This window comes from Molothrus ater, chromosome 5 (assembly GCF_012460135.2).
Source record: "Molothrus ater isolate BHLD 08-10-18 breed brown headed cowbird chromosome 5, BPBGC_Mater_1.1, whole genome shotgun sequence".
Lineage (NCBI taxonomy): Eukaryota > Metazoa > Chordata > Aves > Passeriformes > Icteridae > Molothrus > Molothrus ater.
The window spans coordinates 3,993,556-4,008,784 of record NC_050482.2 but is presented as its reverse complement, the minus strand read 5'-3'; the positions used below and the strand labels follow the sequence as shown (position 1 = coordinate 4,008,784).

General features: G+C 41.5%; 1 protein-coding gene across 2 annotated transcripts; it reads right to left on the bottom strand.

Moving 5' to 3' along the window:
- Positions 1–6: 6 nt before the first annotated feature.
- Positions 7–12,680, bottom strand: RBM17 (RNA binding motif protein 17). Of its 2 annotated transcripts, XM_036401217.2 has the most exons (12): positions 12,602–12,680; positions 10,832–10,972; positions 9,600–9,716; positions 8,584–8,750; positions 6,606–6,703; positions 6,025–6,081; positions 4,208–4,349; positions 3,158–3,309; positions 2,462–2,535; positions 2,023–2,121; positions 1,640–1,712; positions 7–1,494 (listed from the first exon to the last, which is right to left on the bottom strand). In XM_036401217.2, the coding sequence occupies exons 2-12, from the start codon at positions 10,952–10,954 to the stop codon at positions 1,391–1,393; spliced, it is 1,206 nt and encodes a 401-aa protein (XP_036257110.1). In that variant the 5' UTR covers positions 10,955–10,972; positions 12,602–12,680; the 3' UTR covers positions 7–1,390. The 2 variants fall into 2 exon arrangements, with proteins under 2 accessions (XP_036257110.1, XP_036257111.1); XM_036401218.2 differs by lacking the exon at positions 12,602–12,680 and having other exon boundaries at positions 6,606–6,700.
- Between the last annotated feature and the right edge of the window lie 2,549 nt (positions 12,681–15,229).

Here is a 15,229-nt window from a genome sequence, read left to right as displayed (position 1 = left end):
AGCAGGTAAAATACCAGGTTTTTTAAAAAATTCTGTTTTACAAGCAAATGTTTGTACAGAGGTTGGTGGAACACAAGCAGACAAAATAAGCAAAACACAAGACCCAAGGGTTTGTCATGGAAATCTGCAGCCAAAACTCAAAAGGGCAAGAACTGGAGATATTCACAGCATTGAGCTACAGGTCTGTCCCCCCTCCCCCCAGTCCATGTGTGTAACAGGAAAAAGACATCCAGCATCAGCTTTCAAACAGCTAAAATGCCCTCAGGGCTCACAGCCACTTCAGTATCTCCACAATTCTGGGTGCAATGGGGCACAGAGACAAGTGCCACCATTGCAGAGTCCCCTCTTGGCAACTCTTTGTCACACACTGTTCCCAAACAAAAAGCAAACATAAAACCAGGAGCAGAGAGCTGTGTACTATTTTACATCAAGTTACAACTAGAAGTAGTAGTGCTTAGTAGTTTGGTTTGTCAACTCTTCAGATTTTCATGAGAACTTCCCTCCATGGCCTCCTATTCTGAGAACTTCCACAAGCACTCCTTCCAAAAGAAAGCCTAACTCTGATGGTATTTGACCTCAAATATAGAAATATAAACAGAAAGAGCAAATGGTTAAACAAAGTTAGTTGTCTATGTGTGAGTTAGAGAAGTGAGATTCTGACAGGTGGCCAGATACAGGAAGGAGTTTCCCTTCTCCCTGCTAATGACCTGCAATCAGTTATCCCTGGATATTCCCAGCACAGAGCTCCTGCTAAGAGTCCATTAAATTCCCTCTTTTCTCCATTTCCCTGGATTACAGATAGATTTTCTTTTGCTCTATGAAGACAGACTCAGTCCTTGTTATTTCAGTCTCCATTCTGGCACAGAAGCTTTGTCCTGGAGTCAGAACAAACCAGCTGCAACTGTCCAATGACCCAAATCACTGGTGTGCAGAGATGAGGACTCAGGAGAGCAAGGCTCTAACTCTAGGAGAGACCATCAGGGAAGAGCAGATCACAGCACACAGTCCTTGTCCAAAGCTTCACACTTATTGTGGATCCAGCACAGGGACTCCATGATGAAGCACCAGAACAAAGAAAGCAGGAATACAGACAAAGCATCTCCTCAGCAGTGGGTTTTCAACAGAGCAAAGTCATCTGAAAGCTCAAAAAATAACCAGGATCCCCAGAGCAGAAAGCAGAAATGTGCAATTCAAAACTACACAGACGTGACTCTTACTTTCAAAGGGCTTTATATTACAAAAAACCATAAGTCACAACGAATGTGTAAAATCCATTCAATGAGGCTTGTTTCCAGTCTGCTAGGAAAGCTACTTTTCTCTTCTGAATTCCCAGCCTACTGCTGAAAACCTGATTGCCAAAACAATGACACCTCGAGCTAGATTTTTAAAATCAAACTTGCTCCGCCAGATCCAGCACTCTGAACTTGTCCAGGTTGTAGAAACAAGCCTTCACCACTCTGCCTCCAAAATATCTTCCATTTAGATCCACAACAGCTGGAATTGAAACAAAGAGCAGATCAGCAAGCAGCAATTCAATAAAATAAACATCTCTTTAACTAAACAGCCTGACCAGTGAGACTGTTTAATCTCTCTACAGAAGTTAGCTCTGAGCTGCACAGGACACAATTTAGGATCCTACCTTTGATGGCAGATTCAACCCGTTCAAACTCTAAAAATATTCTTACAGCTTCATCATCAGGGGCACCAGGGATCTGAAACAAAACAAAAACCCCAAACCACAAGTAATTAAAACAGCAGTAAGAACATTGTTTTCAATTGCTGTTCTTCACAAAGGCAGTGAAAGAACAAAATAAAAAGGTTCCAAAAACACAATACTCAAGTGTTTTTTACACAGTTGCTATTGTTAGAAGCTTGTATCTTACAGATACAGAAAATCCAGAATTGCAACACAGTAAAGGACCCTGAGAGATCTTCTATGTATGCCCCTCTTAAGCAGTAACACTCCAGTTGTGAGGGATGAGTGCCCAGAGAAGCCAAAAAGAGAGACAGATTATCTCTTACCTCAAAGATGACACATTTCCCAACCTTGCCATACTTCTCACATTCCTCCTTAGTTTCAACTTCAAGGTCTTCATCCACCTCCCCAGCACCAACCATGTTCTGAAAGTCAAAGAACAAACCCAACTCACTGGATGGAGTCTGTGCAGGTGATTGTGTAGACAAATCACAGATGCTCTGTGAGCTGTGACCACAAATACTTGAAAAGTTTAAGAGCTACAGGAGGACAGGAGGAGACAGTTCCCTGTCCCTAAGGCAAGGGAACTGCACAATTTAAAGCAGTGTTGATTGAAAATCACAGCTGGTACCCCAGGAAGTCACATAATTTCTCCAGAACACCACGGGTGCAGGCCAGAACCACTTGAACTGTGCAGAATTTTGTATCAGGAACAGAAGTTTAAACATTTCAACACCAAGACACATTCCCTTACTCCCAACTCACCCTCAGTAAGACCACTTTAGTTGGGCATTTCAGGATCTCAGTTAAGGGGTTGGAATCTGCCTTCTTGCCCGTTTCTGTTTGAAGACAAAACAGTGAATAATGGTATAATTTAAGATTAAAGCTCAATTAGGGACTTTTATCAGAATCTTACTGATCAAATGGAATAAAAGCTATAAAATGTACTTTCATATTGGTGAGGAATAGTTATTCACAACTTGTAGCTCCCTGGAATGACAGTAAGCAGAAAAATCAGTTCCAGTGGTGTGAATTAAGCAGTAACACTGACAATGTACTACTTCTTAGAGGGAAATAATTCCTAAGCTCAGAACTGTATTATAAGAACTACAAGACTAAAAGTATTCTGACTTCTGCCACTTGTGTTCAGAAGCCTGGATGTTGTCTCAAGATCAGACAGGAGCAGGGAAATGAGAGCAGTATCAACAGGATGTGACAGGGAAAAAAACATCAGGGCAGAGCAAGATCAGCCCTGGAAGTGAAGATGCTTCCCCACTAAATGGGAAGGATGAGCTAAAATAATGCATACAGGATTACTTTAAAAAAAGAGAAAAAAAAGATAAATTTCCTCAAGAACAAATATGAGTCACTTTTCCAACTCCAATGTTTTCAACAAGGACAGATGGTAAACAGAAACCCAGGAGCTTCATCTCCCACACACTTGGTGCAGGACATAATTACCTTTCTCTGTAGATTCACCAACAATGATCTTGCCACCCCTCTTGCTTGTTTTCTCTACTGACAGTGCTGTGCTGAGCCCCTGTTCATGTTTGCCCAGCCCCTGGCCCTCTCTGAATCCATACTTCTGCATGATTTTGTGAGCTACTGTCCCCCTGCAATGAGAAAAAAAAAATCAGTTCATAAAGGTTTCTTCCATAAAACATGAACACTGCATTTCTCCTGAGTGCTCAAATATCCTGCCTCCTAAAACTTCCTTACACAGGGGCAGAAAGTACAGGAGCTTCTACAAGTTACATGATTTTTTTCTATGTAAAAGGCTAAAAAGTCTGGCTATGTAATGCTGAAAGATTTAAACACTAAGTCACAGAAGAAACAGTCAATTGTGTGGTCAGTAAGGCAGGTCAGATTTTTAGCCCTTCCTTCAATGAAGTCAGGGTTCCATAGTACTACTAATTAAAGGTGGTAAAAATGCACAAGCTGGTCCAACAGTATCAAGTTTGGTTATCTTTTCCTGGACAATTAAAAAAAAACCCAACAAACCCAAAAATGAGGTCTCTAAGCTGTTTTTAGCTATAAATTCACATTCATTTCTTACCACAGTAGTTAACACAACATCAAAAACAAGGAAGGAAAGTAAATGGGCAGATTTGCAGCCACAGCTGCTACATTCATGCAAAATACACTCTGAATTTTTCAACAAAGCAGAGCTGAAATGATTTGAAATATCAATTTGCTGGTATGTAGGAAATTCAAGACAAACCTGGAAAAAAAATCTAGAAGAACCAACATGCCACCTGTGTTTTCAAGTACACTTCATTGCCACAAACACTTTATGCTGGAGTGTGGCTTGAAAGCACAGCCTTGAATGCAACCACCTCAGGTGTGTTTTTCCCAATCCTGTCAATCCACATTTTTTCCTGTATCCTGCCAGTTTGGACTCTCTGAACTCAGACTGCTCTTCTCTCCTGACAAACTATTTCAAGCTTTTGGTTTCCACCACCTTCCAATGCCTTTTCCCACAAAATGTGCAGGGGTCACTCATTGATTTACCCCATGTTGGCAAGGAAGGAGTTGCTGGGTCCTGTGGGGGAACGAGGTCTCTCTGGCTCATCATACACTGGGGGAGGAATTGCTGCTTTGGAAGAAGGTGCTCGAGGTCTTGACTCTTCCTCATATGGGAATGATGCTACAGCTGGAGAAAACAGACATATTTGAGTTTTTTTTCAGTAAAATCCTAACAGACTATGAGAAGGTTTTACACATAAATCCAAATCAGAAGCATGTTTCCTTTGCACATGCTGTTTTGACATCCTCTCACCTCCCTCTCTCTCTCTCAGAAATAACATCTGAGTTATTCTGGGTTTTCCTCATTGGATGTAATTTCCACAGCTCTAGAATGCATTTATTAACCTCTTATTAAATGGAGAGAAAGAACATTAAGAGACCACCCTGCACTACAAAGACATCATCCAGAGGACAAACTCCCATTCATCAGGAACAGAATTATGACAAAAATGGATCAATGCACACAACTCAAGGCCCAAGGACTGTAATAAAAATACACTGCACATTTGCAGAGAAATTAGTTCTATTAAAAAGAATGAATGCAACTCATCTCACTGGAAATCTCTGAACTGCAGCTATTCCTGGTGATGGAGATGGATCTGGATATCTCAATCACACTGGTTAGATTATTAAATCAGCTTCCACTGACAAGTCAAATAGCAAAATGAAAATTAAAAAAGCCTACTAGAACACTAGAAAAAAAAATTTTGAATGGACTTACGGACTTTTATCAGACTGACCTGATTTTAGAATATTATCTTGTACACTAGCTCTTGTATCTTATCAAATAAAAGGTCAGACATGAAGTTTGAGGATATAATACGAGGAAAAGTAATTCCTAGTTAAACAGCAGATGGACTGGACTATGGGACTTTTGCTACACCAATATTTTCTTGTTTTCTTCCAGCCTGGATTTGAGCACCAAGTAAGAAGCAATACAAAGATTTCCTTGTCACATTTTAAAAACTCTCCCCTAAGGGTATTTCTACTATTTCCAGCCTATATTTACTTTTCCTTGACACTGATCAATTGCTCTTAATTATTTACTCAAAACAATGTCTTTCTGTTTTGAATGTTTATACATATCAAATGCTTTCACTGTATCATTCCCTTAAGTTCTGAGGTACTTTCTACATTTTAATCTTGTCATAAATCCAAGGAAGACTCCCAAAGAAAATTTTGTGTGCGTAAGATTTTTTCTTCTTAGTATTTTTTAAAGTAGAAACATACTGGTAATTGCTTTAAATTTTAAAATTTACAACCGTTAGACATGGGGGAAAAAAAGGGAATGGTTTTGTTCCTATAGCAGGATGATGCCATCTCGTGGACAACTGAGATCCTCACACCAGCACTGCACACAAATCTCTTCAAGCTGAACTGCATCCTGGAAAAATGTATAAAATTCTGTCTCTAGTGCACAACTCTTGTAGAAAAGATATTCACTAAGTACCTCCTCAAGGAAAGAGCAATGGAAAAATTCCCTCTCCAGACTGTGGAGGTTTCTAGTCTACCCAGAGAACCCTGCCTGTGACATTTCTTTCACATCAGAAGTGAGTAGCTGCACATGGTTGTAGTTTGCCAAGCCACTTGTCCAGCAATACATAAAGATTTCTTCAGAACAGAGATGTGAAGCAGGGCAGCATCACAGGTCTCCCACAGCCTACCCACATGAACAAAAAACTCCTTCATGTCCTGCTGCTACAAAGAATCCAATGGGAAAAGCAGGAGGGCTTAACTAAATAGAAAGTTGAGCAGGAAATGAACTCTGCTGGGTTCAGAGAAGAGGATTTTGGAGTACTCACGTTCTTTGTCCTTCTCCACAAGAGAAGTGGGTGGTGCAATGGCAGCTCCTCCCATACCTATGAACAAAATGGAACACAACACACTTGGAGGATATCACAACAGACTTGAATTATTTACTGTAACTTTGTTGCTGAAAGAGAATAAAGACTGATTTTGTTTATGCAAAGACATATTTCTGACCCACATCACCTGACAAGCCCTAAGGGCACGGATGTAACAAATGCAGGAATGAAAAGTTACAATAGTGAAAACTCAGTGATTCTCAGAGCCTGATTTTATGTCATGCCTCATCCCTTCCCTGGAACCTACACCCATGCAGAAACTTACAACAGGTATACAAACTAAGGTTAAACAGAGGTATTTCCACAAGTAATTTGGCTGCCACCTGCCTCCATGGAAAAATACCAGTATTCTACATTATAATATGTTGTAATTAAATGCCAGATTTATTCTAAAGGCTCAGAATGAACAGTGTGCTCATGTGAGGACAGAGAAATACAGAATCCATGAAATAGGACTGTGAATTCCCCTCCCTCTTTTTCTCCTCTTTCCACACCAGAACCATAAGCAGTTCCCTTACTTCTTTTCCGTCTCTCCCTTTCATAATCTTCATCTTCATCAGAATCTGGGTCTGGTCGTCTTGAAAACCCACTGGCTTCATGTCTGTCTTTACGCCTTCTAGGAGACACAGCAAGTTAGGATGAGAAACCATGGAAGTTAATTCTTGCTTTGAATTTGTGATCCCACCTCTGCAGGGTGAATTATTCTGCTCCATCCAACTGGCATTTAACACGTTTCCCATGAAAGTGCAAGTTAACACCTTCACCATTTGTTTCTTTGCTTTTACCATCATGGGGCATTTTTGGTTAAACGGAAGATGGATCTAAGTCAAGATCATTTTTCACTTGCAAGTGAGCCAAGAAGAATGCATGGAAAGGAGGAAGCACCTGAATAAATCCTGAATAAATCCTGTCGAAACAGACCAGAGTGACTGAATGGAATAGGCTTTGCATGGAACAGAGAGCAAGGTAACAGACATTAATTAATCAATCACCCTGCTTTGGACAGAATCCCTTTTACTTTCCCATCACACACTACACAGAGCAGTATCGTTTGCTGAATAAAAAAATATCCTCATGCTTAAACATCAGATTGTTGAGACACTTGCTTGGCAATTAAAATAAGATTCAGGAATAATTTCTAATAAGAAGTAAGGAATGCTTCAAGATTTGTTTGCACTTCAGCTGTTCTCTGATGTGATCAGGAAAATTACTCATTTTAATACAACAAAAAGGAAAAGCACTTTTCCTCAAAAGTCAAGTGCACCACCTAGTGCACAAATCAAATCCCATTCCTAGCACAGCCACAAAAACTGTGCTAAAGGATGACAAAACCAGATCTACTGTGGAACCATACAGAATTTCTGAATCTCTATCCTATGAAATCAAAACAAATGTCCAGCCTGAACTTCCAAAGAACACATCTGATGAAGGTTTGGCTGAGATTGTTTCCCCAGCTTAAAATCGGATTTTTTTTATGCATTTTTCACTTATTTTCTCTAATGTTTATATGTATAAAGACTCTTGGCCCACACACAAGTCAAATACAACTAAAGAGCAGTCAATGCTGAAGCTGTGGGAATGACATCCCAGATTCCTGAGGTCTTGCATGCCAGCAGGACAGAGCCTCAGGCATTCCTTCTCCATCAAAACAAAGATATAACCGAGAGAAGACAGAGAAGACCCAGTGACTAGAGATATAAATTTCCACAATCTAAACAGGGCAGCAGAACTGTAATTCCAGATGATTCATACTGTGATGAGGACTGTTTATTCACTTCACTTGAAATGAGCAAATGTAATCTTCTGCTCGGCTGGCAGACATTTTACCACTTATAACAATCAGATACTGAATCTGCATTCAACTTCCTTAACATGATTACAGAGATTTCTTATTTCAGGGAATAGGCATTAAAAATAAAGCAGTATTTTCTTTTGTCCAGAGACAATAGATTAATAAACACATCATTAACCTACTTAATAATTAAATTACTGATTGCAGAGTATTAAAAAAGGAAATACAATTATGCCTCTCAAAGGCTGTACTAGCTACATTTAAAACTGAATGCATCCATGGATCAGTTTGTAGTTTTTAGAAGCAGAAAGGATGGTTCATCACCAAATGTTGAAAAAGTTTTTCTGTAGTCAGGTGACAATGACATCAAATACACCTGCAAGGTCAAAGTCTGCTAACGATGCATGATATACCCAAATATTGCTGCTATTATTGAAACAAAGTAAATTTAGAATCATTTTGACAAGGGGCTTTCACCCAAAGAGGCTGCAAAGTTGATAATTCTTATTGTTTTTGCACTGTTTGGTGATTTTTACCAAGAGCATTAAAACATATTAATTAAAATACTGCTCTTGTTTCTACAAGCACGCAGTATTCACAAACCCTCTAAGAACTTCCAAGAATGTAGAGAGATAAAATTAAACAAATTGACATGGTTATTTAGGTAAGAGTCAATGTGGCAAGCCTCTAAACAAAAGCCTTACTTTTCTCTCTCTTCAATCTCCTTCTGCCTCTCCAGCTCCCGCTGCCGCTGCCGTTCCTCCCTCTGACGTTTCACCACCTTTTCGTAGTCATTTGGGAACATGGGATCATACTCATCTGCCAGGGGAATCAACACATCTCCTGCAGAAAAACCACTAGGGACAGGATCCTGGAAAAAAGAGAAATTCTTTTTTTTAGCTGAGATCTGAAAACAACACCCAGCTGGAAAGGAAAAATTTAACACTTCTGATTCCTTCTGTAATGTGAGGTAATATCCCAATCCCACTGGTGCTGGAAGAAATCTTGGCTTTATTTAAACCTAACATTTCATCCAGTCTCTCAGCACATGAAATTTTTCCCATGAAGAAAAACCACCCTCTCCCCTTGCAAAATGCAAAGCAGCAGCAAATCAGCATGGACAGGAATTTTTCAAACCCCACTAATGCACTATTAGAAGCTTTATTACATCTTGCTGCTGCAACCATCTGCCAGGGTCCTCCCACACAATCTCATCAGGGCTTTTATCAGCTGCTATTAATATAATACCAACAGAGGCACACAGACTGTTCTTTAATCTGAAAGAACCATTTCAGAACTTTTCCTTTGAAAAAGCTGCAGGGAGAGAAGTTTCTCTTGACTCCTTACCACGAGAAATTAATTTAAAAGGTTAAGTGGCTTTAGTTCTTTTATTTTTCAGTTGATTGTTATACAGGTCCAGTTCCAACACTGGTGCCAACACAATTACAGTCATTATTTAGCTGCCCAAATTGCTGTCTTGCCAAGTAATTTGAAGGATTCTAGGATTCTAAGATGTCCAGGATTCTAAGAACACTGTTTTATAACTGCACATTAACCATGGTAATTCCATGCTGTACCACAAGTAAGTCTGAATGAAGTTGAAAGGTTAATTAATGAACTCTCAGCAGAGGAAGACATTGTCAGAAAATAATCAGGTTTTTGACCACTAGGAAAGATTCAACTTCCAAAACATTTGAACTTTCAGCTGCCCTGGGCTTACCTTGAGCCCAGCTGCTACATGAGGGGGTGTGTCCACGATCTGTCTCTCATCAGAGGAGCTGCCTCGTTTCAGGTCAATCACTGGAGCAAGGACTGTGGTTTGTTTTGTTCTCTGACTCTGCAAAAATCACCAAAACACACAATGTCTAAAAAAGATAAAGCAGTTTTCTAAAAATCAGCTTATTTGACATACTTTGCTGTGGTAGGTGAATGGTCCTAGGTTTTGACTGGGAGCAGAAACACTCATTAAAAATTCATCCTATCACTTCAGGTGAGTTTGAACTGAGGTAGTTTCTAAGAAACTCAGATTTATTCCAAAGAGCTACTGTTCTTCCAATTTATCATCAGAGAAAATATTTTAAACTCTTCTGAACTCTTGAGTTTTCTAATCCTATCCTATTCTTCTGTTGGGCTATGGATACACTGCACATCAGTCACATGGACAAAGAATATAACAAATACAGCAGTCAGTAAATTTCATCCATGCAGTTTGTTCCAATTATCAATTAAATCCTGCCCCCAATTTCAGCAGCATAAATCAGGAGTAATTTCAGTGAAAAAACTGCTGTGGCTACTTGAGTTACTGGCATCAGTGCTACTGCTTCTTCTTTTAATTAAGTAATTTCTCAACAGAACCTACACAGCCCAAAGAGCACCTCTGTCCTGCCTGAACCAAAATATCAACATTGCTCAAAGAAAAAGGGTGAAATATAAAGAAGCAACAATAAAAAGAGAAAATGGCCCTGTCACAGTCTAATAAGAATCAGCTGGCACTCCTCCTTTTCATCTACTCTGGAAATACTTGCTGTAAAATTTCTAATACATAATGATTTGCAAGTTAGCACCAACAGCCTTTAAATAACAACCATCAAATGATGTAAACATGTAAATAATTAATCACAGTGTGACCCCTACTTACATGAAAAAATAATTTTATAAAGCTGAATCTCATTATCTTTAAAGCTAAACTTGAATATCAGCTTTTGGCTCTGCAGTTAAAAAGTTCAGGGGTTTGCAGCACATACATCAGTGCTTCCCTCAGTTTTAATTTTGCAATGCTCTCTCTAAGAAAAATGAATTTTCCCTTTTTCCCCTTCAGCTTTGCCAGGCTCTTTGCTACAAACTCACAGACAAACGCCAGCAAAATTACCTCATTATCATATCAGTATTCTGAGGTCACAAACACAATGCACTGAACATGAAAGAAGTCTGGAAAACAGGAAGGGACTGTACCTTTGCTTGTGTGAGAGCTGCTTTCTTCACCTGCAGCTGAGACTGCAGCAGTTTGAAATTCTTGGACCAGCCTTCTGTTTTGGAATCGCTGGTCTCAACCCCCAAGTCATCGTAAAGTGACATTTTCTCTTCAATTTAAAACTGAAAGACAAAAGGAAAAAAAAAACAAACTCTAAATGACACACACAAACCTATTTCCAGGTTATTTGCTAATAGTTTGCATATGTGGGTACACCTCCTTTTATTTCACTTTTCTTACAGACAGAGAAAATGGATCTTTCCCTGGCTAGTGGTAAACATACATAACTAGAGCAAAGCTGTATAAAAGTAACAGTTTGAAAGTTGACGAGAACTGCTCAAGAATTAATTTAATCCTGCAGTGGAATATGAAAGGGTAGGGCTCAATAGCAAGAAGTTTACTGCAAAAAGAAAAGGTTTTGAAGATTATCTGGTCTTGGGATGAACACAGAGGTGGTTATAAAGGCACAGATGAGGACAGGGTGTTGTAGGAATTCCCACCTGCCACAGAGCAGTGGGATTTTGGTAGCAGGATTGATCTATCCAGGGGGAGACAGCCTGCACTGGGGAATCACAGAATCAATCAAGGTGGAAAAGTTCTCTGACATCATCAAGTCCAAATGGGTCTGGAGACCCAGACCAGAGAACTCAGTGCCACATCCATTTTTAACTTGGACACTTCCAGGGATGAGGACTTCACCACCTCCCTGAGCAGCCTGTTCCAAAAGAAATTCTTCCTGACATCCAACCTGAACCTCCCCTGGCACAGCTTGATGCCATTTCCTCTTGCCCTATTGCTTGTTACCTGTGAGCAGAGCCCGACCCCCTCGGACTGTCCCCTCCTGTCAGGGACTTGTGGAGAGCGAGAAATTCCCCCCTGAGCCTCCTCTTCTCCAGGCTGAGCCCCTCCAGCCACTCCTCCTCAGAGCAGTGCTCCAGACCCTTCCCTGGACAACGGATGGAGGGATGGATGGATGGATGGATGGATGGATGGATGGAGCTGTTTTGCAGAGATAATCAAAAACTCTACAACTTTGTGAAAGTTGTAAAGCCAGTATGTTTACTACAGCGCTGGACGCATGTGGAGATTACTCTCCTTAAAAGACATGCGTACCTCTGGGAACTTCAGGTCTCTTTTTATCCCCCTCTCAAATACATATGCATACAATTTCACAGTAGGTTCATACATATTCATTTTTATGAATTTCGCGTGACATTTGCCGCTAGTTCTTCTTTATCAGAAAGAATTCTTAGGTCAGGTTGACTTGCTCTCAGCAGTCTCTCCGTCTCTCTTTATCACTTTCTGTCTCCCCCCCCCTTATCTGTCTTTCACTGAAGTAGTTTTTCTGAGCGTAGGCTTTGCAGTCAGGCTACATAGCTATGTTTTCTAACTACAGACTCAAAGATGTACATTTCACCTAAATCAAAATAGATTTCCACTTTAAAGAATTTCTACTCTGTTTCACAGGGATGGCACTGTCACCGCGGGGAAGGTTCAAGGCTGCGAGCCACAGGAGCTGTCCCCACGGTAAAAGGAAGGGCGCGCTGCGACCTCCGTCGCTCTGAGAACAGAGGGGGCAAAGCAGGCCCTGACGCCCCCCCCCACTTCCACATAGGCCTGGACCCCTCCGAGGAGCCGCTGAGCGTGGCACACACACCCGCCCTGCCCTGCCCTGCCCTGAGTCCCCACACCCCGCAGGGCCCGGAGCCGCCTCCCCACACGGCCGGGCCGGGCCCAGAGCCACCGCTCACCCGTCCCGGCGCCGCCGCCGCCATGAGCCGGCGCTGAGCACGCCGGGAAGGGCCGCGCCTGCGCACTGCGCCCCGCGCCAGCGCCCCCCGGCGGCGGGAGGAGGGAGCGGCAGCGCCGCCATTGCCGCCCCTCACGGCCGTCCCGGTACGGAGCAGCGGGGATGGGAGGGCGGCACGGCAAATCCCGGGACTGCGAGGGAGGCACGGCAAATCCCGGGGACTGGGAAGGCAGCACGGCAAATCCCGGGGACTGGGAGGGCGGCTGGGAGTGCAGGAGGCGGGAGGAATGCTGTCCCCGCCCCAGCTGCCCACGCGGAGCATAAGCCCGGGTTCCTTCGGGTTCTCACGGTGCGCCTCGGTGTGATCTGCGCTCTCGGAGGTTTTATTTAATCATAGAATCCCTGAAACACGTCCGAAGGAGGCCACGGGGATGGGAGGGTTTGGAGAGGAAGCCTTGTTCAGTGCTCCTAAACACTGGGGTTGTTTAGGAGCACTGAACAACGTCCCTGGAATCTTCAGCGTCCTCCCGAGAGCAGGCGGGCAGGCGCTGGTCTCTGTGGTGACAGTGACCGGAGCCGAGGGCAGGGCTGGATTTATGCCCAGCACTGTTTGCTCTGGATGTTCTGTGTGAAAAATGCATGTATTTTATGATTGGCTTTTCACAAATATTAAAATGAATATTATATGTGTTGGGTTAGAAAGTAATACTGTATTAATTCTCTTAAGTAGTGTGGTAAATATAGTTTTGGGTTATAAAAAAAAATGTTAAAATAGAAACTAAGCTATGTAGGATACTTTTTTTAAAGAAAGGACTTGCAGCGAAATAGCAGCCACAGGACCCCTGAATCTTTAAGAGAAAAAGAATTTATTGCCCTCTTATCAGAAGAAACGAACTTCTTCTGCCTCGAAGGCGCTGTTAGAATTCGGAGGAAGAAGTTGATGATGACCAGACAGAATCCTGTGTTTGAATGGAATTTATGCATCATGTATGAGGTGTATGAATATGCAACAGGTTATTGTTTTTAACGGTTAACCCTCTGTTAACCTGGGTCCTTTTTCAGGCTCATGCCCAGATAAAGGTACCCGGACTGTCCGTAATTCTTTGTCTCTATTGTCTCATATTGTCCTAATTCAAATTGTCCAAATTGTTATTACTCTAATTGTATTACTATTTTTATAACCATTTTATTAATATTAAACTTTTAAAATTAAAAATAAAAAAGTGATTGTCGTTTTTCACATCACTAAAACATTCTCACTACTGTGAGTACAGCATCTTTTCATTAGAAGGCACAAAATGGCCAACAATCTCTTGGTACAAGGTCTTTTAAGACTAAACTATCGAATTAAGAACTGACACCTGGATTATTTTCCCTTTTAACCCAATTACTGCTCCCAAAGAGCTGCAATGGGGACTTTTCTGCCCAATTACAAAATGCCACCCAAACCCATGAGAAGAGGAAGAAGAAGCATGAAGAAGAAACCCAGGATAACACCCTGTGCCCTCCATCTTGCTTCCATCCACAACACACTAAAAATCCCAAAACCAAAAAATTTCTCATCAAGTGATACACCTACACTGCTCTCTATAATCTATTTCACACTTTTGTGGATTCCAGTCCATCTTGAAGTTTGGGAAACTTTCTCCATGAATGAGGGTCAAAGTCAGTGCTCCCCTGGGTCAGGGGACACCAAAGCAGACAGAGAAATATTCCCAGTGCCTGGGTTTCCACATCTGTGGTAGTTTATTCAGTGAGGAACCTGTCTCCACAGCCATTCAATATTTCCAGTTACTTACCAAGGGCACCTGAGATTTTGGTGGGGGGAAACAGAGACAGTGATATGAGACTCCTCTGAGTCTGGCAACACTGAGTTGTTCTCAGTTACCCTGAGAAAGTTACAAAAACAGAAAACTTATTCCTCATCAAGTGTATTTCAAATAACTCTGTCTGTTATTCCAGCATGTTCGCTGCCATTTTACTGTGCCATCACTGCCATTTTACTGTGCCATCACTGCCATCACTGAGGTCGCTGGGTAATTGTTACTGCAAAATATTTGGCTATTAGAAGGTCTTGCTGCACTATGTCATTTGGGCCAGAAGTGGACTTGTTTGGTCTGCAGAAACAATTTTTGTTTTCTAAAGCAAACCTTAAAATTCTGCATCTGTCTGAGCCTGGAATTCACCCAACCATACCAATTCTCCAGCCCAATATCTTGCACTAATTATTTAATATCTTCTTTTTGACAGAGGTAAAAATGGATTTTCTTTTTTACTTACACTGGGCTGGTGTATCTCCAGCTCATACCAAGCACATGGAATAGATGAGCTGAGTTTTCTAAGAATTATGGCCCCTTGCACCACATGATGATGCAAATGAACATGCAAGACTGTCTGCAAAGCCAAACACAACCTCCAGCCCTGAAGCAGATAGATCTGGCACCTCACCCTCAAAATTTTACAAGCACTATCTCTGTATTAATCAGAAAGTCTTTATCTCCAGCATTGCTTCTGACTGTGCTACTGTGCAGTTTATTTCCCTATGGTTAGCTGAAAAAATAAATAAAATAAAGCTACTACTTCCTCTCCTACTTATGCTGCTTTCTATTAACCCAGTCTTTCTAAACAC

Coding starts and splice junctions, on each gene's coding strand:
- RBM17 (XM_036401217.2), bottom strand. CDS start 10,954: ATGTCACTTTACGATGACTTGGGGGTTGAGACCAGCGATTCCAAAACA. Junction 8,751..9,599: donor ATGTAGCAGCTGGGCTCAAG/GTAAGCCCAGGG, acceptor TCTTTTTTCCAG/GATCCTGTCCCTAGTGGTTT. Junction 4,350..6,024: donor TGTGGAGAAGGACAAAGAAC/GTGAGTACTCCA, acceptor TGTTTTCTCCAG/CTGTAGCATCATTCCCATAT.